This window comes from Chanodichthys erythropterus, chromosome 18 (assembly GCF_024489055.1).
Source record: "Chanodichthys erythropterus isolate Z2021 chromosome 18, ASM2448905v1, whole genome shotgun sequence".
In the NCBI taxonomy this organism is placed as follows: domain Eukaryota; kingdom Metazoa; phylum Chordata; class Actinopteri; order Cypriniformes; family Xenocyprididae; genus Chanodichthys; species Chanodichthys erythropterus.
The window spans coordinates 6,680,709-6,707,293 of NC_090238.1; the positions used below are offsets into that span (position 1 = coordinate 6,680,709).

Genomic DNA, 26,585 nt, shown 5'->3' on the forward strand with positions numbered 1-26,585 from the left:
TATTATATTATATTATATTATATTATATTATATTATATTATATTATATTATATTATATTATATTATATTATATTATATTATATTATACAGGGCATATTTTATTCTCAAATGAAAGAAAAAAAATTACATTTTACATAAGATAAAGCCTTTTTGGACAAGTCATACACAATATTATATTATATTATACAGTCATATCAAAAAGGGAAAAAAATGGAAATTATATTTTGCATTAAGAAGATAAAACCTGTTTTTACATTATATTACATTATTACATTATAATATATTATATTATACAGGTCATATTTTACTCTCAAATGAAAGAAAAACTAATTACATTTTACATAAATAAGTCATACACAATATTATATTAAATTATATTATACAGGTCATATTTTACTATCAAATAAAAAAAAATCTGGAAATTATATTTTGCATTAAGAAGATAAAGCCTGAGTAAGTCATACTCTTAATTATATTATATTATATTATATTATATTATATTATATTATATTATATTATATTATATTATATTATATTATATTATATTATATTATATTATATTATATTATATTATATTATATTATATTATATTATAGGTCATATTTTACTTTTAAATCAAAAACATAAAAAAAATCTGGAAATTATATTTTGCAGTAAGAAGATAAAGACTGTTTTTGACGAGTCATACTCTATATATTTATTATATTATATTAATTATATTATATTATATTATATTATATTATATTGTATTATAGTAGTGTTTTATATTTTATATATATCAGTATTATATCAGTATTTTATATTATATTACGCATATATTGCGTCTTTTTATGTGCTGTTCAATGTTTTACAGTAATTATAGAAAGTTGATCGTAATTATGTTAGGCTTCAATTTCTTTATTTAAAATAGAATTGCTTTTCCCCATTTTTTTTTTTTTTTTTTTTTTTTTTTTTGAGTGATGTATAAACCTGACATTTATTTGTGAGATTCACCCTATTATCTGTCATTCATCTGTTTAAGTGCACTCAAGTTCTTTATATCAAACATACTGTTTTTTGTCCCCTCCTGAATCAGATTTCGTCCCGTCAGCAGCATATGGGCTGTATCTTTTTACCCATGCTGATAATAAGAGAGGTCTGTTCAGCTTTTGTCAGGGTAATCTTATCTTCTTCTGCCCATCAGCCTCACAGACGCACTTTTTTTTAAAGCACATAGGAGGGAGTTTATTAAACTGCGGTGGCAGTGTTTGCTTTGAATGCAGCTGACTGTCCCACAGCTGGAGAGAGAGAGAGGGAGAGGGAGGGTTCGCAGCTCCACCCTGCAGTATATTTCATGTCATCTGCTCCCTCCGCTGGCTGGCCGCATGCGTGATGGATGTGTGGGGGTCAGTCCTCCGTTCAGAGCAGCGTGTGTATTGTTCTCTGAGCGTCCAGGGAACGTTTCCTCAGTCAAACTGAGCTTGTTGAACACTGAGGAGCCGCATGTTAGACTGTAGAGCAGTGGTGAGTGTGACTTTTCAAAGGGTGTTTTACTTTGTTCTCTGAGGGAACTTCTAAATGGACATATTCTAACTGTCATGATGCTTTAAATGAATTGATAGGCTTGTGTGAACATGAATGTGATGTCAGTGCTTTTGAAGATTATCAGATGCTCTCTGTTGATTTTTCTCAAACTTTCTGGTTAGTTTGTTTTAAGTTTTTAATCTTCTGCAAATAATTCAGCCTAAACTTTTTCATTTTATAGATTATTTTATGTATCATTTCAGCTTTCATGTTATGAAGTTTTGATGGTTATTTGTTTTAAGAAATTTAAGAATAAAGCATAAATGAAAACCTGTGGACTTAAAATGTTCAGTATTTGCATACTGAATTCCAATTGGTCTTCTTTCTTACATGTATTTGCATACTGAATTGTGAATGAACTTTACCTTCTTGCATCTTCGTATCTTCTTGGCACTGACACATTTATAATGTTTAAATGTAATGCCATCCTGGCATTTAGTGTATGAAAAAAAACATAAATTTAGGCCTTCTGAGTACTTCCCATGTGACAACTAGCCCCAGTCTGCTCTGTTTAATCAGAAAGTTCAAGCTTTGATTATGGTGCAGATGTTGTCGTTCCTTCGGTTGTTGTTGGTCAGATCCTAAGCACCACAAACTGCATAAACATCCATCTTGCAATGATGTGTCACAAAATGAGAGTTTGTATCTTGTATTGTACATAAGAAGTTTGGCTCTTTTCTCTCATGAATAGACAAACTTTTTGAGATGTCTGTTTGAAAATGATATTAATATTTCAACCAACGGTAATACCTTACTTTACTTTAAATTACAGTGATTTAATTACTTAGTGATGCATTACAACCAACGCTGTGTGTGGGTGTGTGTGTTGACAGATCTAGATATTTAAATTGTAAAGAATTTATATTTCATATATTATTTGTTGTACTGCTTTAATACATGCCCATTTCAATAAATGGAGTTGTATTTGTGCATGTTTTAAAGTATGTTATACAATGAGAATCACTGTTGAGAAAAATGAGTGAATAAATAATATATATGCTTGAACATGATGAAATGCAGGATGTGTGTTGAACTAAATGCAGGAAGTGGCTGAGAAACAGACAGGGATCAGATCAGAGCATATGTACTTGATTAAAGAACCTCTTTGGCGTAAACGTTTCAGCGCGTTCGTGGAGCCCGCAGGCAGGGCGAGAGAAATTCCTCACACTCTGGGAAAGCTCTCCAGCTGCAGAACATATAGTCATCATTTATAAACTTTTAAGACTTTTTTCCTCCATATTTTTGTGTGGGCTAATCAATGACAGTGATGCAGCTGAAATGTATCCTTGAGAATTCCTGGTTGTGTCATTTTCTGTTTCCCAGTGCCAAAACGTGTCGCGGTTGCTTCATGGAGCGTGTGTGTGTAGATTTAAGCTGTGCATTTGAGGCATTTAAGTATATGTAAGTATTTGTAAGTTTAGTCCAGTTAAGTGTAAAAATCTAGTTTAGAAAACCTGAATCTCTAATATTAAAACCTTAAGACATGACACTACAGGCAAAAATACTGTTTTCTTCATGCACTAGTCAGTTTTGACTAGTTTTGGCTGTTTGGCTGATTTGTGGAGTGATATAAAGAGATATCAATACCCACTCTGTATGCGCCCTACTTTGACTAAGTAGGGCGCACAGCCACACACTGTATGATTATACTAGTCCTTATGTTTGTTGCTTGTCAGACTGTACGAACATGATCCCCGCTGTAAGCCATGTCACACTGTAGGATCTCAGCTGTCATTAATGTCAGATTGTACGGCAGTCGAGACACGTTGAAAACGGAAGAAAGCAAGAAGAATCGTCCGGAGTTTTACGTAACGGCTTCAGTGACGTGAGCTGCATTTAACAATACTTGAATTCGCTGCAGACATCGCAGTGAGATCTAGTGGGAAGCATTTAAATTTGGCGAAGTAGCCTCTTCTCTGTTATAAACTACAGGTATCAGATCAAACCGCGCTGACGTGGAAACCAGGAGAAATATTGTGCCATGAATTAACAATTTAATTAAGGCTCTCCAGTGAGTTACGCTAACTGTAACCATGGTCACAGAAATTGTTGAATGTTTTTGCATTATTCATTTCAGGGTTCATGCAAACTTTTGGGAGTGAAATTCAAGCACTTTTCAAGGACTTTTTTAAAGTGCTTCACACTTTTTCCAGCACTTCAATTATCACTAAATATGACCCAATTTTAATGTCATTTTCAGTGTGATGATTTGTAAAACTAAAAGTTTAAAGATGAAAGAACACTTCGTGGCAAACAAATTTTTATTTAAAAAAAGACATGAAGTGACTAGTATAAACAGTAGATGGCGGCAGAGCACTTATTGGCTTATTAGCAATTTCCACTCCCTAATATATGCAAAAAAGTAGAAAAAGTCATAAAGTCTCATGAAAAACAAAAACTTTTCTTCAAATTGTGACTGAATTACATAGAAAGCAAGTAAAGAGCACTCCTTTTATAATCACTGAAGCTGTCAGTCAGTTCAGTTTGGTACATTTAATAAGAGTAGAATATTTATATTTTTCCCTATTAAAACGTTTTTGCATGTTACTGTTGTCAATAAAAGTTAATGGGCTATATGCACGGAGCATTCTTTAGAACTTCCACAATAATATAAGCCAGCTTGAAAAGTTCCGGTGAGATGTCACTTGCTGGTGTGTTGAGCATCAGTAGTAAAATACTTAGAATATAGTCACTAAAATAGTCAGGCATAGCATTAATTTAGTTATTCAAATGTAAGACGGCATAAAAAATAAATAAATAAAGATGTAACTCAGTGTTCCTCCTCGGCTAAATTCAATTCAACCATCAGTTTTTACACTTTTGTGTGAAAAAAGTTTAAAAAAATCAATATTTATTGTGCACTTTAGTTAGATTAATTGAATAAAATGTGTGTTTTTACAAGTGTGCTGAAATCATTGATCTTCTATGATTGCTTTCTGTCATTCTTTCACAAGAAAAGTTTTCATATTTCATACTTCACATTGACAGAATGTATTTTTAAACCTAGTTATTTTATAATGTTTAATGAGTCAAAAACTAAGTGAAAAACGATTAGAGGAAATAGCTGATATATGCGCAAATAAATGCTACTTTGCCACCACCTGCTGGTTACAGTGGTAATTATTGTCTTTTTTTATTTTTAAATGTGTTTTATATCAAATGTTGAATTTCCTACATTTTTAAATGTTCGGTTTTACAATGGGGACAATCTCAGAAGGATGAAAAAGTAATGTTTGGTCATTACATTAAAAATAACATTTGAAGTGATGGGGAAAAAAATGCATGTGCGTGTCTAATTACAGACATTGCATTTCTTAAACGGTCTGAATAGCTTTGTCTTTATTCCAATCAATAAAACTGGATTATTGGCAAATTAGGTAAATGTGATAACTGCATTAAAATATGAATACAACATTAAAAAGTCAATCATTGATGGTTTTTGTCAATGTACAGAGACTACAGAATGAACAGCTAACAGTTCACCAGAAATGCCCGAGCTGGCTTAACGACAACCAGGAAGTAAGCGTGCATATAGCCTATTTTCAAATCAATTCAAGCCAGCTTACTGTCACATTTCTGATAAATAAACGTGTAATATTATTAATGCAAAACAATAGTAAAATGATTGGTTTTTATAAGGTGGTTTTTAATTTTACAATTGTCATCAGAGAAGCCACACGGCTGGACTGTGGCTCAACTTTTGACACTGCTAGAATTTTATCTGAGGTCCAGTTTTGATCGCTGTTCAACAAAAATTTGAACGTGTTGCTGAACATGTCAAACTAGCCATCAAAGACTGAAGATTTTAGCCTATGGGATCAGAGGAATATTTTAGGATTTGCAAAATTTGTCTGAGATGGCCAAATTGTGGCCCAAATCATACAGTGTGTAAGTAACAAGAATTTGGAACTTGGCTTTATCCAATGTATGCAAATTAGAGAGTATTTAAAGTTGCGATAGTATTTACTTCCCTATTGTGACGTGTATCAGAGTCAGACAGCTTTTCGATGAAGAAAAAACTTATGGTGGACTTGAATTTATCAATAAGAAATTGATTTGGATGTTTTTTGTTTGCTATTGGTCGATCTCATGTGAGTGACATTTTGTCCCGCCCTCATGCCATAAAATTTAAAAAAAAATGTATAATACTTGTAATAATTCTTAATGTAATTTTGTAGCTTCACATAGCTGTTGTCTGAGGTTGGAAGCGGGCCTGTATGAAGTGTAAATGACGCAACAGATGCGTAATAAACAGATATCTTCTCCCAGGAGCTGTTGAAAACTAATTGAAGTGAATGTGGCGTGACCCTAGACTACCCGTACAGTCCTCCAGTCAGATAACACGGGGAATTAGAGCCATTATAGCTGGTGTAATCCCCCCCCCCCCCCTCTACCCCCGTCATCTCATTCATCATGCCCAGGGTTCTCCGGTTAATGAGGAGGTGCAGTCAACTCCTCAGCTGGAGGGGAGGGGGACACAGCGGCCCGTCCACAGGGAGGAGAAGATAAATGAGCTGCTGCTCATCCCGACACATGCTGAGACCCTCGAGCTGCTGATATGCTCTCATTTTGTTCTAGGTGATGTGACATTGCACCTCATTTAAAACCCTTTTAACTACAGTAGAATGTCGTGCTCATGTTCTGGTGGTGGCTTAATGTTTGAATTCATTATTTCCACTGACTGGTGCATTTATGTTCAGATTTGCATTTATATTATGTCAAAGGTAATACTTAACACTTAACTTAATACTTAACTGTCATTCTTTCACAAGAAAAGTTTTCATATTTCATACTTCACATTGACAGAATGTATTTTTAAACCTAGCTATTTTATAATGTTTAATGAGTCAAAAACGAAGTGAAAAACGATTAGAGGAAATAGCTGATATATGCGCAAATAAATGCTACTTTGCCACCACCTGCTGGTTACAGTGGTAATTATTGTCTTTTTTTATTTTTAAATGTGTTTTATATCAAATACTTAACATTTCTTCTAAGTGATTAACATAATCCTTAAGGGTGCAATAAGTAATATTTTTGCAGTAAAATATCCAAAAACCACTAGGTCAGTGTTATATATTTTGTTCACTTGAGTACTTGCAATATCCCAAATGTTTGCAACTATTTGTAAATCGTGAGAAAATTGCAATTTTAACCAAGAATCCAGGACGTGTGAGAAGTTGCCTGTCAATTGTGTCATACCCACGTTACCCTCGGTTTCTGGTTTTATTTTGTAGAAACCATGGAAACACTAAGAACGCTTTAATATATTACACATTTTAATAGACAAGGGAACAACTGTTTGGATACGTTTATAGACAGAAAACAAATTGTTATATAGCTCAACACGTTTAATCTTATTGTTTAAATCTAATTTTCTTTATTTTTTTTTTTTTTTTTTTTTTTTTTTTTTTGCGAGTACCATGCTTTACCATGCCTCAGAGAAAAACACTATTTTGTCAAGTAGCTAACATAGCATAATCAGATGCAGCTTTATTTTTAGTAACAGTAATACAGAATTTTCTCCATCATACAATACGTTTTAAAATTATTTACATGCCATTCATCAACACAAGCCATCCAGCATTTAATATGATATTCTAAAGTGTGTAAGTGTACTGCAGTGTGCAACAATTGTCTCAGAGCAGCCACCTAGCAAACGCACAGAGTAACATTATAACATCAATTTCAACAAACTCAAATGTATCTAATATGATAAACAGAGCTGCGTTACCTCATACTCATGACCGGAAAAGCACCAGCACTGTGTCATAATAAAAGTACCACTGCTCACGGCGTGTGTTGCGCAATTGCTCCAGCGGCCTCGTTCAGCTCCACAACACTCGGTCCTGCTCTGATTCATACTACAGTAATGTTAAAGGTGTTCTAAGTGATGTCACACGTTTTTAGGCCAAAACATTTTTTGTCACATACAGCAAACATCTCTTCACTATCCACTAGCTGCCTGTCCCCTGAACACACTGTAAAAAAACGCGGTCTCTGCACTCTAAAAAATGCTGGGTTGTTTCAACCCAAATTTGGGTCAAATATGGACAAACCCAACCGTTGGGTTAAAAAATGAATTAAAAAATTTAACCCAATGGTTGGGTTTGTCCATATTTGACCCAAATTTGGGTTGAAACAACCCAGCATTTTTTAGAGTGTGTAGTCGCCACAAGCTCCAAAAACAGAGATTAAAAACAAACTGGTGCAGCCTGGACCACGAATCATAATAAACATGCTCCAGCCAATAACCGACAAGAATGATTTTAAATGCACGTTCATGAGGAGGAGGAGGGAGGGTCTAGCTAGCCTCTGTTTTGTTTGACAACACTTCGAACATCAACAGGAAGTTACTCCACCCAGGATCGCTTAGAGCACCTTTAATTATCTCATCCATGAACATGATTTCTTCCCGAGTCCTATCCCGATTCTTTTCCACCGGCCATTGAGGTGAAGATCACATGTCCCTAGATTCCATGCTCAAACGTGGCATCATGAAGCTACGCCTTTATTTTGAATAGGCCTCTAGTGACCTCTAGTGGACAGAATTTTTACATATTGCACCTTTTAACACTAGAAGTCCCAGAGAGCAGCCATTTGGCTTTTCTACCTATAAAACCCGCAGGACAGCCGATGGGCTGGAAGGCTTTAGGCTAATATCCTTAATCAGCTGTGAACAGTTGCTTTTGTTATGTAAACAATGTGGGGCCATGCTGAGCCACTTCAAGGAAACTTGTGTTTCACTTTGCCATCTTAGGGAGAAATCAACACACATGTTTTTTTTACTTTGTTGCTGAGATCTATTGATAAAAATAGTACACAATAAAATAAAGAAACCAACCATTTGTACACATATTTACAAATAATATTAAAAAGTGAGTGAGTACATTCCAGCAATCACTCACAATCCTGGCACTGCCTGGCAATATATTATAAATACATTTTGTATATATTCATTATATATTAATCTTATATTTGAAATACATCATAAGTCCATTTTTAAAAGTGTTTGAAAGATGGTTTCAAGTGTACTACAAGTGGTAACTTAAAACATTTTTCTATACAGAGATAGTATGTTAAAAGCACATTTTAGTTCAAATTCATGGTGTCTCAAAATAGCTTAGTTGAGTACACTTAGATGTTCTTAAGATTATCTTAAGAAGTACTAAAGAAGAGCTTTTAGTATATTAAGTACAAAATAAGTGCACAGAAATAGAGCACTGGACATTATGGAAGTGTAAAAGTGTACTAAAATAAAGTGTATTTTACAGCACTTTTTTTTTCACCTGGGTAGACACTCCAACACTTTCCGTTTGCATTAAGATTATTTTTATTACCACACTGGCAGATCATTTTACTTAAGTAAAATGCACTTAATTTAGATCCCCCCAGGAAACAAGACTAAATATCATATATAATTTTCTCATATAGAAAATCCATCTTGATTTAAGATTTTTTTTTTTAATTTACTTAAAATAGGATAAAAAAAATACTTGGTATGAAAAGCATTTTTGCAGTGTGAATGAGTGAGTTAACTTTTTAAACATCACTTGCACTCCCTCATTTCAGGGTTAACATACTCAGAGTTTTCACTTAACCTCCTTTCTGAAACCGGCCCATGGTCAATCAAGTTCTCTGCTTTTAGCAGCCCTCCCTCCCCCACACATACAAACAAGCCACCAGCAACCATTCACACACACACCCCCAACCCCCCTGCAGATTGCTCAGGTAATGACCATATTTACACATGAATTGATGCTAATGATAGCCAAAAGACTAGCCAGTTAGCATCCACTTGGCTAAAGGAGGGTTACAAATCTCTGGGACTTCTAGTGTTAAAGGGATACTCCACCGTTTTTTCATATTAAACTATGTTATTCCCTTAACTAAGACGAGTTGATACATACCTCCCTCGTGCACTAAATCGCTCTGTCTCGCGTTGAAACTTTATTAGCACTTAGCTTAGCCCAGTTCATTCAATAGGGGCCAAGCAGAGAAGCTACCAAACACCTCCACGTTTTCCCTATTTAAATACAGTTACTCGAGTAGTGTAACTCGACCTAGGACGGTGACACAAAACAAAACGTTGCGCTTTTCTAAGCGTGAAAACCGGATAACTATATTGTATGGCGGAATACCATAGCAAGTGCTCGGGAGCACTTTGACTTGGCGCAGTAATATCTTCACTCGTGAAAAGTCCTCTCACCGGCCCCCGCTCCCTCTCCTCCTCCCTCTCATTTCCGTCAATAGAACCAACGTGACTTTTACAGGAGAGGGAGCGGGGGCCGGTGAGAGGACTTTTCACGAGTGAAGATATTACTGCGCCAAGTCAAAGTGCTCCCGAGCACTTGCTATGGTATTCCGCCATACAATATAGTTATCCATTTTACACGCTTAGAAAAGCGCAACGTTTTGCTTTGTGTCACCGTCCTAGATCGAGTTACACTACTCGAGTAACTGTATTTAAATAGGGAAAACGTGGAGGTGTTTGGTAGCTTCTCTGCTTGGCCCCTATTGAATGAACTGGGCTAAGCTAAGTGCTAATAAAGTTTCACCGCGAGACAGAGCGATTTAGTGCACGCACTGAGACCAGAGAGGTATGTATCAACTCGTCTTAGTTAAGGGAATAACATAGTTTAATATGGAAAAACGGTGGAATATCCCTTTAATAGTGGATTATATAAGAGTAAATCTCACAAAATCCATCAAGAACATGTCCAGGTCACATGTTCAAAAGAAATGTAAGTATTTAATTATTTCTTTTTCTCCAAACATTTTTAATTACCATAAAATATTTAAAAAAAATAAATATTAGAATCTAATGAGAATTTACAGTTGAAAATAATGAGTGAATAAATATAATATGTGAAAAAATAATATGTATGAGATTATGGTAACACTTTAGTATAGGGAACACATATAAATTATTAACTATGACTTTTCCCTCAATGAACTCCTAATTTACTGCTTATTAATAGTTAGTAAGGTAGATGTTAAGTTTAGGTATTGGGTAGGATTACGAATGTAGAAAAACATCATGCAGAATAAGGCATTAATATGTGCTTAATAAGTACTAATAAATGGCCGATATTCTATTAATATGCATGCTAATAAGCAACTAGGTAAAAGACCCAAAAAATAAAGTGTTACCGATATTATTATGATTTCTTTTTTATTTGTTTTTTTTTAATTTTGGGGTGAAATATGGCCTGGGTATGTTTGTAAAGTTTGTGCGAGTTGAGTTCTCTCTTTAACAGTATATAATTGATTTCCGTGCATAATTCATTTGCTGTTATGACCAATTTGTCACATTCATGCACATATACATGTGGCATCAGTGTATGAATACATTAAAACTTTTTTTATAGCGTGAAAATTTCTGTTTGCATGCACTGAAAAGTCTGCACATAGGAGACAGCGGGCAGATCTTGTGATTGGACCATAATAAAGTGTTTATCACAGGCTGGCTATGTTGGGCAGCTCAGATCGGCCATCACAGAGCTTTTCTCTTCAGCGTCGCTGCCTTTCTTAACTGATGAAAAGTGGCCAGATTTCGCGCAGCTTTGACTGGAGGGCATGTCACTTAACAAATGAATGGTTCTCTCTTCGAGGACAGTCGAGCTAGTCACAGAGAGCACGACCACGAGACCCCTGTGCCTCTCGCGGTGGAGGAATGTGCATGTTTTCAGCTGAATGAAGGAAGCGTCTCACGAGTATAAGAATCTATTTTGTGCCTCTGATCTGCTCTGCATTCGTTGATATTAAATTACAGCGTTTTCTTGAAGAAGACACTGAATATGAGCCATTTTTAGCAAATTGCAGTTTAACTTTCTAACCCAAGTCATGCTTGAATATTTGTAAAGAGATCTCCCATGTTTTTTCATTATTTTTTTAGAGGACTGTGGGGAAAGAAACACAAACAGTGGGTCAGAGTTTCACAGTGGTCACTCTACTTTTAGATTGTCTGTGAGAATACAGAAAGAGCATAACTATAACTGACCAGAATGAGTGTGTTAAACTGACAGTGCTAAACACTTTACCTAAGGAATACATATTTTCAAAATCAGCAAGTAGTTTGTTTGTCTGACTGGTTAATTAGCTGGTCTTAAAGGGGTCATGACATGAGAAATCAAATTTGCCTTGATCTTTTGACATATAAGAGGTCTTTGACCATTAAAACCTCCTTCAAGTTTCATCGCTTAAAACATCTTCCTCATTATAAACAAAATATTTCTTAATTAAGCCCCAAAAACAGCTCATTTTGATATTGTGACATCACACAGGAAAAACAATTTGCATATGACTGCCTCGAGTGGTACATCATCACACCATAGGCCCCGCCCACTGGCATTCAGTCACTTAACGGCTGACATACACTGGATGTGAGCTTTGTGTCGTGTCAAAAGCAAATAGAACTCATTATAATCACTGACGCTTTCTACACTGGATACAGCATACGGCTTCTGTCATACTCCTCACACTTGAGCCTGTCGACAACAACAGGACAAATGGAAGGGTGAAAGAGCGTTTGGTCCAGTTTAAACTGATTGTTTGCATCTCTGTACAGACTTCATAAGGATCCGAGCGTCTGAAACAAGTGGATGGTTTATTTTAATGGCGTCCCAGATAACATCGGAGAATAATATGTTTGTTCGGAGCATTTTGTTTTATAAACGAGGCACAATGTAATGGAGAGTTCGTAAAGAAACTTTTGTTGAAAGATGAAGCAGCTGTATTGTATCTCTTAGCAGCTGTATCACAAACCGTAAGTAACTAATTTCATAATGCTTTGTTTGTAAATGACAGTTTGATATGAATAATGTTTTCAAAACACTTACTTGTGCAATTATGAGTGGGCTTTGATACCATTTCCTTTGCAATGACGTCAGCCAATCATAACACTGGCCATTTACTGACAAGCCTTAAAGGAGCCGCACCTTAAAAACGGATGATTTCAGACAAAGGGTTAGAATGTGGGTCGTTTTTCTGCATATATTGCATATATGTGACCCGGGACCACAAAACCAGTCATAAGGGTACATTTTTTGAAATTGAGATTGATACATAATCTGAAAGCTGATTAAATAATCTTTCCATTGATGTATGGTTTGTTAGGATAGGACGGTATTTGCCTGAGATACAACTATTTGAATGTGTCTGTGAAGTTTCAGCTCAACATACCCCATAGATTTGTTTAAATTAATTGCCTATTTTGGGGAATAATTAGAAATGTGCCAATTCAGGCTGCGGCCCCTTTAATTGCTCGTGCTCTCCACCCCCTCCCGAGCTCTCGAATCTATCATTGCATTAAACAAAGTTCACACAGCTAATATAACCCTCAAAATGGATCTTTACAAAGTGTTCGTCATGCTTGCTGCACATATGCTTCGGATCATGTGAGTATAGTATTTTTTTGGATGTTTACATTTGATCCTGAATGAGTTTGATGGTGCTCCGTGGCTAACGGCTAATGCTACACTGTTGGAGAGATTTATAAAGAATGAAGTTGTGTTTATGCATTATACAGACTGCAAGTGTTTAATAATGAAAATAGCGACGCCTCTTGTCTCTGTGAATACAGTAAGAAACGATGGTAACTTGAACCACATTTAACAGTACATTAGCGACATGCTAACGAAACATTTACAAGACAGTTTCCAAATATCACTAAAAATATCATGTTATCATGGATCATGTCAGTTATTATTGCTCCATTTGCCATTTTTCACTATTGTCCTTGCTTGCTTACCTAGTCTGATGATTCAGCTGTGCACATCCAGACGTTTTGCCCTTGTCTAATGCCTAGAATATGGACTGGCATATGCAAATATTGGGGACGTACATATTAATGAGCCCGACTGTTACGTAACTGTCGGTGTTATGTTGAGATTCGCCTGTTCTTCGGAGGTCTTTCAATCCCAGACATATGGAGATCTTAATGCGGCTCCATGAGTAAATTGGTCAATTGTACACATTTTCAGTGGTCAAACACCAAACATGGTTCACTTTGCACACAGCTGATACTATTGCATTTAAAGAGGAATATATGAAGCATAAATAATGTTTAAGCTATAAATGAATATCTTGTTTCTGTCAAAAGAATTGCATAAAACATAACTCTCTAGGTTGTTGTTAGGGTATTCTGGATACAAGGTGGTTAAAATCAAGTGAAGATCAAAAGTCTGATCACATATCCAATCCTCCACCTGGAGGGTCGCTGCAGAGTTTAGCTCCAGCCCCAATTAAACACACCTGAACCAGCTAATCAAGGTTTCACTAGGCATACTAGAAACTTCAATGCAGGTGTGTTGAAGCAAGTTGGAGTTAAACTTTGCTGGACAGTGGTACTGTAAAGAGTTTGTCAGATAAGAAGATCATTAATCTTTAATCGTAATAAAGTAGGAAGAGTAATGATAGTGATGCTGCCACCTCTCCTAATTAATAACTTTATTAAATACTGACAGACATTAACATATAGACCTATCCATCAATTAAACTATCTATATATCTTATTTTGCTTCTGGTGTTTGTTTTTATAATGAATTTCCTTGTTTATGTCTTGGAAGGCTGTCTGGGTGTTGAATGGATGTCTCTGAGGGCTCATTGATGTGTGTAAATCTGAGCCAAGTCAGTCTTTGGAAGTGTCACTTCCTCCAGCACAGCGCTGCTCAGTCTGTGGAATATTAATCACCCTCAATAAGCTGCTCAGTGTGTGTGAACATCAGCGACGGATACGCAGGTGCATGTAGACTTCAGACAGACTGTGATCCCGCTTGCTTCAGGGGCTTTTGCACTCATACAGGAGAGCATTGGGAGAAAGTTTAAAGGTTTTTCTAAAAGTTCTTGACAAATAAGTAAATCTCGTTTCTCAGTTTTGTTCCAGTTAGTTTGTTTGCGAGTTTCATTGGCCGCTGTAAGTGTTATTACTAAATATTGCCGTGTGGATCTCATGCTGTTTGACTCCAGTTGGCTGTGATTTTATTGTTGGACAGCAGGAGCGTTAAAGCCAGAAGACTTTCCAGATTTGTGCTTTTCACTTCAATATTTACCCATGAGTGGTGCATTATGCTTTTCCCATCTGAAGACGGGATGAACAACATTTGGCTCTTGCCTTCTCGCTGTCTGTAAGGATGTTCCTTTAAAGCTCAGTTTTATATTTGGAGCAATAAATTATATTTTGACTATGGATAATGAAACAAACACTGATCAAGAAATTTGTGGGGATTTGAGCACGCCAGACAGTTTTTCATATGTATGGGCAGACCTGATGAATATCTTGGTAAGTTCGTGAATTTTTATTAGCGCTTCAGTGTTTTCCAGAAAGGTTTTATTTTTATGAAAGTTTGTTTTGTTTTTTGTAAGTTTTTTTTATTTTTATTTTATAATAATAATAATAATAATACCTTTATTTTATATAGCGCCTTTAAAGGTGGCTTGATAACATAACAAGCACTTAATAAACATATTAATTATTTTAATATATAATGATAATTAATATATTTAATATATAATTTAATAATATAGAATTTATATAATGTTTAATATTAATTGGTATTTAATTAATATTACTAATATTAATAAAACATTATTTATTTTAATAATTAATATATTTAATATGATTTAATATTAATATTTATTTTATATGTATACAATGTTTAATGTTTATTGGTATTTAATTAATATTATTAATAAAATAATTAATTTTTATATATAATAATAATTGATATATTTAAAATAGAATTTTATTATATAGATTTTATATGTATATGTTTAATGTTTATTGGTATTTAATTAATATTATTAGTAAATTTTATATATATATATATATATATATGTATATGTGTGTATATATGTATATGTATATGTGTGTATATATATATGTATATGTGTGTATATATATATATATATATATATGTATATGTGTATATATATATATGTATATATGTGTGTATATATATATATATATATGTATATGTGTATATATATATATGTATAATATTAACATATTATTTATTGTAATATAAAATAATAATATATGTAATACATAATTGAATAATAATATTTATCTAATATTTATATAATGTTTATATATTTATTGGTATTTATATTAATATTACTAATATTAATAAAACATTATTTATTTTAATAATATATTTAATATGATTTAATATTAATATTTATTTTATATGTATACAATGTTTAATGTTTATTGGTATTTAATTAATATTATTAATAAAATAATTAATTTTTATATATAATAATAATTGATATATTTAAAATAGAATTTTATTATATAGATTTTATATGTATATGTTTAATGTTTATTGGTATTTAATTAATATTATTAGTAAATTATATATATATATATATATATATATATATATATATATATATATATATATATATATATATGTATATGTGTGTATATATATATATGTATAATATTAACATATTATTTATTGTAATATAAAATAATAATATATGTAATACATAATTGAATAATAATATTTATCTAATATTTATATAATGTTTAATATTTATTGGTATTTAATTAATATTATTATGTGGGTATTTTCTGTCTGTCTAAATTAGTCTTAGTTATTATTAATGAAATATATACTATTAATTATTTAATATAATAATAATAATAATAATAATAATAATAATAATATTTATATAATGTTTAATATTTATTCATACTTAATTCTTATAAGTATTATGTGGCTGTTAGTTTGTCTAAATGTCTAAAAGATATCCTCTTTAGCATGCATCCTATGTCTTAAGAATTTAAGTAGGAAAGTAATGCATATGGATTTACTTTACACTGAATGTCATATTTGATGTTATTTTTTATTTATTTATTTTTGTATATTATGCTTGGGGAGGTGTTTCTTGATATTTTATGTCAAGTTGAATAATAAAAAATACATGGTAATCTTCTAAATGTGATTGTTTTAATGTCAAGTGTGTTTTGTCTGTGCCGGGGGTCATTTCAACAGCATTTAACACTGAGTTTGACAGAGTTTTTGTATTAAAAGTACATGTAATTATTTAATGCTGTTTGTTTTGTTTTTTTACATCATTTAATCTAGTAAACTTAGTCATTCTTCTACTCTCTGCATCCTAAAACTTTCCCATCACTACTAAAGTGTATTCTGTGTTATGCTTATGGTTGACATAGTTGAGTAAAAATTCAGTGTGCTAAAAAATATTTGAGGGAAGTTTTTAGGAGATGAGCTTGCAGATCTTGAGATGATGCTTTGCCCTCAGGGTCTCTGTGTTTACAAGAGAGGTCATGTCTTGGTGTGTCATACAATACCAGGAAGACATGCTGAGAGAAAGTTGATTTCTTCTGACCATGAATATTGAGTTTGGGCTTCTCCTTTCATGGAGCTGTTGATCTCAGAGGAGGCTGACCAGGGGAATTTCTGGCTCTCTTTAACACTAGGATGGAAGCCAGCAGGATATTGACTGTAATCAGACATAAAGTGTCTTGCTCAAGAGCATGGCGTTAATAGTTAATAAGGAGTCCTTTGCATGATTTGAACCTGCAAAATTTCGTTAACCAATACACCATAACCACCTCCATAGCGGTGATTCAGGCTGTTTTCACACTTCTAGTTTGGTTCTCTTGGTCTGGACCAAAACAAGAAAATAATAAATTTAGTCCTGGTTCGCTTAGCATTCACACTGTCATTTTTAAAGGGATAGTTCACCCAAAAATAAAAATTAGCCCATGATTTACTCACCCTCAAGCCATCCTAGGTGTATATGACTTTCTTCTTTCTGATGAACACAATCAGAGATATATTTAAAAATATCCTGGCTCTACCAAGCCTTATAATGGTAGTGAACGGGGGGGATGCATTCATCCATCATAAATATAATCCACATGGCTCCAGGGGGTTAATAAAGGCCTTCTGAAATGAAGCAAATGGTTTTTGTAAGAAAAAATATTTAAATATTTAAAGCTTTATTAAGTATAATAACTAGCTTTCGGCAGACGGCCGTACACATTGATTTTCGGTGATGAACGCGGAAACGCCGAGGATAGAGCAAAACAAAACATCAGTCACATTTTAAGGAGAAATGTCAGAGGATTTTGATATTAGAGAAGAGGAGCTTGAGTTTGTTGCACAGCCCTATTTGTTTAAACCACGAGAAACTTACGATACTTCCTGACGTCACATGATACATCCTGTGCCATACATCCCGTCAGAAGTTACTCTTGTGGCGCAAGTCGATTTGTGCAGTATGCATACGGTCATCTGGTCATCAAGCTAGTTATACTAAAAAAAGTTTTACATTTGGATATTTACATTCGAACAGAAACCCATCGCTTCACTTCAGAAGGCCTTTATTAACCCCCTGGAGCCGTGTGGATTATATTTATGATGGATGGATGCATTTTTCGGGGCCTTCAAAACAGGCCCCGCATTCTCTGCCATTATAAATCTTTGGAAAGCGAGTATGTTTTTGAATATATATCTGATTGTGTTTGGCTGAAAGAAGATAGTCATAAACATCTAGAATGGCTTGAGGGTGAGTAAATTAGTGGATAATTTTCATTTTTGGGTGAACTAATCCTTTAAGACCGAACCTTAAGATATAAACAAAAAAACAACAAAAAAGACTTTTTTGACGTATATTTTGCGACGATTTTACCGAACATTCAAAACAATGCTGTGTGTGGATATCTGTCGCAGTTTTTGCGATGATTATAAAAGCATTTTTTTCCTCACTGCTGTTTTCAAACTGCAAAATAATAAGTGCATTGTTTGTGTGTTGTAGGATGGCTCTCTGGGTAACATTGAGGATCTGGCCCAAGAGTATTCAGAGTATTACAGCACGTCTTACAGCGAAGTGTGCGACAGAATGGAGGAGTTACGCAAACGCAGAGTGGCTCAAGAAGCAGAGACGGTAAAACACTCACATGAACTTCTATATTGCATTGTACACTTTTTTTTTTTTTAAATTTCTTTTTCAATAAAGCCCACCTACACTACTGTTCAAAGTTTGGAGTTGAGATGTTTTTGAAAGAAGTCTCAAATGCTCACCAAGGCTGCATTTATTTGAACAAAAATATACAGTAATATTGTGAAATATTATTACAATTAAAAATAACTGTTTTCTATGTGAAAATATTGTAAAATGACGTTTTTATTCCTTCAGAAATCTTCTATATTGCTTCAGAAATGATATATTTTATATACTAATCATTCATGTGCTGATTTGCAGCTTGTTTCCGGCACTAAATAAAAAAATTAAAAAAGGTAATTGCGACTTTTTATCTCACAATTCTTTTTTCTCGCAATTGCAAGTTTGCATCTCACAATTCAGACTTTATTTCTCAGAATTGCGAGATATAAACAATTGCACGTTTTAAAGTCAGAATTGCATGATATAAACTCGCAATTGCATCTTATAAAGTCAGAATTGTGAGATAGATAACTTGGAATTCTGACTTTTACCAATTTTATTATTTTCTGACTTGACCAAAGCATTTTTATCTTTATTCACGCAATAATAATCTTTTACATTGTAATCCTTTTATTTTTAATATTTGGCATGTTTGTGTGCTGCTGTGCATCCTTGTGTGCATAATAAGCAGAGTATAAATATAAATAGTGATTTATTTAGACCAACTGAAACCTGGTCTAAAGTCAATGGCGCAGTCTATTTCCGTTGTCTCAAAATAGTAACACGCCAACAATGCGCCTGAACACACCTGGTTTTCAGACCAGCACTCCCATTGGTGCACAAATGGGTGCAAATGCATTTGCTATTTAAACAATGTGGCGCATGGACATGGAAATGATAACTGCGTCGGGCTGAAAGTAGCAAAAAACACTTGCGTCACACCTGGCGCCGCACTGTGCCAGGTGTATGCTAGGGCCCATAAACTCGCAATTCTGAGAAAAAACATCTTTTTCCTTTACAATTGCACATTATAACATGAAATTTCGAATTTATATCACACAATTCTGACTTTATATCACACGATTCTGACTTTATAACTCGCAATTGTGAGTTTATATCTCGCAATTCTGAGGAAAAAAGTCAGAATTGTGAGCTATAAACTCGTAATTACCTTTATATTTTTTATTTCATGGCAGAAACAAACTTCCATACTTATCAATGTTGAAAAGAATTGTGCTGCCTCATATTTTTATGGAAACCGTGATTTCTTTCAGGATTCTTTGATGAATAGAAAGTTGAAAAGAAGAGCATTTATTTGAAATAGAAATATTTTCTTTATAAAAGTTTAAAAGTTTATCAAAAGTTCTAAAGTTTAATATTTTCTAACTTTATAAATGTCTTTACTTTAAAAAAAAAAAAAAAAACTAACTAAAAACATCTTACTGACTTCTGAACAGTAGTGTAGCATTTTAAAAGAGCAAGAAAATCCAGATTTGTCCGGTGCAAAAAATAAAATATTGCTTCACAATAAAAAATGATGGTGAGATGTGTCATTTGGTTGGGCTAGATAACAGTTATCAGAGAATGAAGGAATGAACAGTTTGTCATTGAGTGTTTTGTTTAACTTGCTGTATGACTTTGTTTCTCAGGCAAAGGCTGAATCAACAACATCCCTTCAGCTGCGGTTGGAAATCCAGGTGGGTAGATTAATCACAGAATGACCCGTCCAGGAACTTGTGCTTTCATGGGAAAGGCACTACAGTGTCATCTGTACTCTTTGTTCAAACATTTATACGCTATTTCCGTCTGTATTTGCTGTTAAGAGCCTAAAATGTCTTTATTTTTCCTCCCAGGAGTCATTGGGGCTGTCTAGTGCTGTGTCCACACCTGAGTTAGAGAGAAGGTACATGCCATCTTGTTGCTTTTTAGTGCTTCTCATCCAGTCTTTCCAAACTGTGCTTGATTCAAGAACATGATTAAGGGACTTTCTAGTTGCAAATGTTTAAGATTACATAACGACAAATGAGATATTTTGAGTTCCTGGACGTACTTAAATAAGACCTTGCAGCCCTGAGAGTTACTCAACAATGAAACACATCCGGCCATCAGGACATTGGAGATGATGCATTTATTTCCTGTTGACCCCTTTTTTTTCTCATTTCTCTTTTTCCTTCCTTTCATTGTCCACTGGATGAGATATAATCTGAATCACCGCCATCAGCAATGTTAATACACGTACTGCACAAGTCAATTTAGTTATTTTTGTTTCATTATTCACAATATGAACTACATTAGTAAAACAAAACTTGTGGCTCTAAACTCTGATTGGATGATTCACGGTCAAAATTATTGTGAAATAAACTGATAAACTACACAAGACCTCCTCCAGACTCCCCTAAATAATGGTAAAATCACAGTGAAATGTCTCTGTGTTTACTGCATTTATAAATAGCACCTATATTCAAAAAATATTATCCACAGTAATTAGTAACAAAAATTTCACCAAGTAGGCCTAATATTTTCAATATCTTAAAGGAACACTCTACTTTTTTTGAAAATAGGCTCATTTTCCAACTCCCCTAGAGTTAGACAGTTGAGTTTTACCGTTTTCAAATCCATTCAGCTGATCTCTGGGTCTGGCGGTACCACTTTTAGCATAGCTTAGCATAGTTCATTGAATCGGATTAGACCGTTAGCATCTCGTTCAACAATGACCAAAGAGTTTAGATATTTTTTCTATTTAAAACTTGACTCTTCTGTAGGAACTGTACTCTCATTCACAGCCGCTGTGTAATATCATTGCACTGCTGCAGCCATGGAACGGCAGCAAAGTTCCTCGATTATTACGCCTGAATGAGAGTATAGTTCCTAGCCATATCAGCCTAGAAAATTGCTATTTTTCACTTTCCGTCGGTCTTAGTACACAATATGACTACAGAAGAGTCAAGTTTTAAATAGGAAAAATATCAAAACTCTTTGGTCATTTTTTAACGATATGCTAACGGTCTAATCAGATTCAATGAACTATGCTAAGCTATGCTAAAAGTGGTACCGCCAGACCCGGAGATCGGCTGAACAGATTCGAAAACGGTAAAACTCCACTGTTTAACTCTAGGGGAGTTGGAAAATGAGCCTACTTTCAAAAAAAGTGGAGTGTTCCTTTTAAAAGGGCTATATGTAGAATTCAGAAACTGAATTCACACGTATCGTACAAGAGAGTGAATATAAATCCCTGATATACTTATGGCAATGTTCTTTTTCGTTCTTTGCTTTGAAGGTAAAAAATGTTGCAAATACCTTCGTAGCGATATGCTGTTAAAGAACATGCTCATCACACATTGGCAATACAAAAAGCAATTAATAAATGAAAATTCTTACATAAAGTTACACTCACGTGACGTTGCTGTGCTGCATGGTCACAAAAGCTTGTCATCTGAAACTCAAACACAATAAGCAGTGAAAGAGAACTCAGAGAGACAGTTTTTGAGAGATGTGCACACATAAAGCCGCTGCTCATAGAGCGTGTGAGTACTCAACTGAGTTCTTTTTGCCACCTTATTGGGCTTTAACAGTCAAATACACTTCTTTGTGAGTATCCACGTAAACACACTCATTTATGCATTAAGAACGTAAAGAGAGTTGAGAAAGAAAGCATATGTTTTAGGATATTAGATCCATGCATTTGGTCTTAAAGTGACAGCAGCCTAATAAACATGTAGCCATCTGTGTTAATCAACAATCTCATTGCTCTTGACTGAATCACTTTTGTAATTTTAATAAGAATAAGTGTGTGTTTAATTTATAGTGAAGATGATGCAATGATTTTTGTACATTTGATTACAATTATATAATTTAATTTATATAACTTGAGGTTTTTAGGTAGGTCTGTTTCAGTTGTGTCTTTCTGTTGTAGTTTGTTGTCCTATTGCTTGTAATTAGTTTCTTTGCTCTTATTTTATCACTGACTGTTTACTTGTCTTCAGTGAGCTTGAACCTTTAACTATTTTTTATTTTTTTTTATACATGTTAGGCTAGTATTAGTTTTTAGTGGTATTGAAATTGGTGATGAGATTTATGAAATATATACAATGGTATGAAAATACTGAGGATATAACTTTTATAATTAAATGACTCATATTGTGATACAAGATTTTGGTCATATCGCCCACCCCTATATCTGTCCTCGCACGTTTACAGTGCTTCCGAGAACTCAGGTACATGCTAAAATCAGCAGCACGTGTCAGCTGAGAGAAAGTCAAATAAAGAGAGAGGGACAGGAATGTACGAGCCATGTGAGCGCTCTGTCCCTCTAAAACCCCTCCGGTGCGTGAAAAAGCCTCCATTGTTGCTGTGAGGTGTGGTGTGCCGGCCGACAGCAGCATGAGTCTTTATTCGCTCTGACAGACGGCTGAGTCTAATTCACTGCCCCACAGGCAGCATGGACACCAGTTAGGACGGACAGATTACTACAAATGAATGGATAGGTGTGGAAAATGAAGAAAATAATGTGGGAGAGCAGGTGAGATGAGACACAGTGTGATGACGTTTTGATGGAGACATATTTGCTGGAGTTCATGCTTGTTTGTACTTTTGCTTACAGGCAATCAATGAACAAGTCCAGCTCTGAAGACGGATCTGGTTAGTACCACATTTTGTGTTTGTTTGATTGATTGATTGATGTCTAAAAACTAGTAAAATCAGGGTTCCCACAGTCAGAAAAAAACTGGGAGTATCAGGGAATTTTAAAACTGGGAAAAGTCAAGAGTGAAACTACATTTTTGCTCTGCTCTAGAATGTTTAATTGGCTAAACAGTGTCCTTTTGTAAATGCCTTTTGTTAATCTTTTAAAATTCATGCAGATTCATTGGTCAAAAGGTGTGGGAACCCTGTGAAGTGCACTGTCACTCAAATGTTTGGCCTACTCATTCTTTATTATGACTATTTTCTACATCTCGATCAATTTCATGAGGTGCATCCTGGGGTGATTTTAAAAAGTTTTTCTTTGGCTATCCTAATCTAACTTATTATTATTATTATTATTATTATTATTATTATTATTACTCTACTGTTCAAATGTTTGTGGACTGTAAGACTGCTTTTATTTGATGAGAAATACCAGTAAAAAAACTGTAATATTGTGAAATGTTATTACAATTTAAAATAACGGTTTTCTATTTGAATATATGTGAAAATAAAACTAATTCTTGTGATGTAAAGCTGAATTTTCAGCATCATTACTCCAGTCTTCAGTGTCACATGATCCTTCAGAAATCATTCTAATGTGCTGATTTGCTGTTCAAGAAACATTTCTGATTATTATCAATGTTGAAAACAGTAGTCCTGCTTAATAATTCTGTGGAATCTGTGATACATTTTCTTCAGGATTCTTTGATGAATATAAAGTTCAAAAGAACAACATTTATTAGGCACAACTAATATTTGTCTACAAATCTAATTTCAAGCATTTTTTAAGATCACGGGGGGAAAAAAACAAAGTTGTATCCAATTTTGAAACATTCATTGACTTTAAACCTTTGTTTGTAACAGCAGGAAGATGGGACAGAAAGAAAAACAAATCATTCTGGCAGAACTTCCGCAAGACACAGAAAGGAAGCGTTCGAGCGCTACCAAAAGGTTCTTCACCCATTTCTGACCACAATTCCATTAAATCTTCAGATCTATATATCTAGAACATTAGATCTAGATTAGTGCTGTCAGTCAATCAAAAAAATTAACTAATTAAAATTGATTTTTATATTGTAATAATTTCACAGTTACTCTCCAAATTAATATAAAAAACAACTTAAAGACAGTGTATTTTAAATATTTGTTTAATGGCATCTTTTTATGAGTAAAGGCCAGTGTCACTGATACTAATACTGGTACTGATGTCAATTTATTTTAAACATTAATTACAGACATTCTATCAGCTATCAATTTTAGCATTTATTAGGATTTAAAATCAATAATGTCTTTTAATTTAAGTGAACACAAAACAATCCTCACATAAACCCATTATAATAAATGTCATATTTACCTGTGGCCTTCCTACCCGTCTAACAGGTTGGAAAAATACAGAAATTGAATAAAGTTATCAAACACTTTACAGTTTTAAATTATAAATTAAATATAGATGAATCAGATTAAAGATTATTAAAGCTACGATTTTCTCTGTTACTTTTGTTCTTTGATTAACATTATTGACAGACATCACAGCAACTGGTTTATTAGGCTGCTGTCACTTTAAGAGCTGCCGCAGCTGATCATGAGAACATGAGAATCTCATTTTTTCACAGCTCTTTAAGTTCATTTAAGACATTATTTAACTCATTTAAGACTGCTGTTATGAGGATACTCGACAAAATGGGCATTTTGGTATAATTCTGTGTGTTACTGTTTGTTCAAGCGCGAAAGAGAACTTGGCGTGCGTTTTTCTGTGCGAGCCGTGCGCATCACACAGACATGACTTTCACAGACAGCGCGTTCTCGTTTGTCTTGTGGCGCTTGAATGGTTTAAAAGCATTTGCGTGAATAAGAGCGTGATCAAATAATGTAACACTAACCAAATTATGATGGAAAAAAACTTAAATATACTTAAATATTTTTAACGCGCTAATCCGCATTAACGCGCTAATTTTGACAGCACTAAATCTAGATATAACATTGTTTTAAATGATATGCATGACCTTTGACCTCTGGTCTACAGGGGAGGATCCTGGCTTCGTGGCCAGTGAGATCACGATGAGTGATGAAGAACGCATCCAGCTGATGATGATGGTGAAGGAGAAGATGATTACGGTGGAGGAAGCCTTGGCTCGGGTATGAAACGCTTCACAACCCATTTTGCTTCCTTAATGCGATGCATTTACACGATTACAGGATGCTCAGTAAAATCAGTGTGGGATGGGACTTGATGTTACTCCCCCAAACATTTGCTAACATGCATTTTACTGTCCCTCAGCTGAAGGAATACGAAACGCAGAACAGGCAGTCCAACAGCATGGAAACGAGCAGTTGGACCGACACACCCTGTCCCTCCATGACCGAATCCTCCTTCTGTAATGTAAGTTTCCCAGTCACCTTCTGCGTTTGCTAATGAGAAGTTCTCGCATGCGAGATCCCAAAGCCACCCGCGCTCTCCATAGGCACATACGACCTGTGAAGTGGAAGGAGTAAATATCCATTAGCCGTGTGCCACATCCTTATTTGTTGTGATGAACTTGTTTATTGGCAGATCTTCTGTCTATAGACACTCACAGCAGGGTTTTCACCAGCTATCTGTGGGATTTGTCACCCCTCCATCCCCCCCATCATGTCGTAGATGTGAACCACGGCCCCTTTGGGCCTCCAGGCAGGGTCCTATTCATCCACTCAATGCTGTAACCCCCCATTGTGCATTTTTGGCCGGTTGAATGCAGAGCTGCTCTCCCTTCAGCGGCCTGCAGCTCTTTTGTACTGGGATTGTGTGATTAAGGCACTTGGATGCAGGAGCCATTCCACCAATTCCACTCGATAGAGCCACTGTTTACCATTGGGTGCATTCTGTAAAAATGAATTTTAGTTGCTGTGTTTGCAAAGACAAGCATTATTGCTTTTAAGGTTATATAAACATACCTCTAAAACCAAAGGGTCACACTACACTTTTCAATCAACTATAAACACATGTGATTCAAACACATCCGAACGCAGGAGACCGGAAATGCAAGCCTATGCGAAGAAGTTTTGGATTTTGCTGCGTTCCAAAGTGTTGGGGAAAGTTACTTTTAAAAGAAGTGCATTACAATATTGTGTTATTCCCTAAAAAAGTGCATTAATTGCATTACCTAGTTACTTTTTATGAAAAGCAATGCGTAACATTACTTTTGCGTTACTTTTTCTCATCTGGGCTGTACTTGCTTGTTTTCTTTTCGTTTTGTTTTGTTTGTCAATTTTTTTTTTTTTTTGGCAAATGTTAAAGGGTTAGTTCACCCAAAAATGAAAATTATGTCATTAATGACTCACCCTTATGTCGTTCCAAACCCGTCAGACCTCTGTTCATCTTCAGAACACAGTTTAAGATATTTTAGATTTAGTCCGAGAGCTTTCTGTCCCTCCAAGTG

At 34.5% G+C, this 26,585-nt stretch overlaps 1 protein-coding gene across 7 annotated transcripts in view; it reads left to right on the forward strand.

The window, feature by feature from the left end:
* Window positions 1-1,331: 1,331 nt before the first annotated feature.
* The window catches only part of sash1b (SAM and SH3 domain containing 1b), a 41,646-nt gene continuing 16,392 nt past the window's right edge, over window positions 1,332-26,585 (forward strand). For 2 of the 7 annotated variants that reach the window (XM_067367522.1, XM_067367524.1), the window contains exons 1-8: window positions 14,411-14,845; window positions 18,358-18,486; window positions 20,136-20,183; window positions 20,340-20,389; window positions 23,087-23,124; window positions 24,034-24,120; window positions 25,193-25,305; window positions 25,448-25,549. In XM_067367522.1, the coding sequence (XP_067223623.1) occupies window positions 14,750-14,845; window positions 18,358-18,486; window positions 20,136-20,183; window positions 20,340-20,389; window positions 23,087-23,124; window positions 24,034-24,120; window positions 25,193-25,305; window positions 25,448-25,549 (663 nt within the window). In that variant the 5' untranslated portion in view covers window positions 14,411-14,749. The other 5 variants (XM_067367525.1, XM_067367523.1, XM_067367526.1 and 2 more) reach the window with 5 other exon arrangements.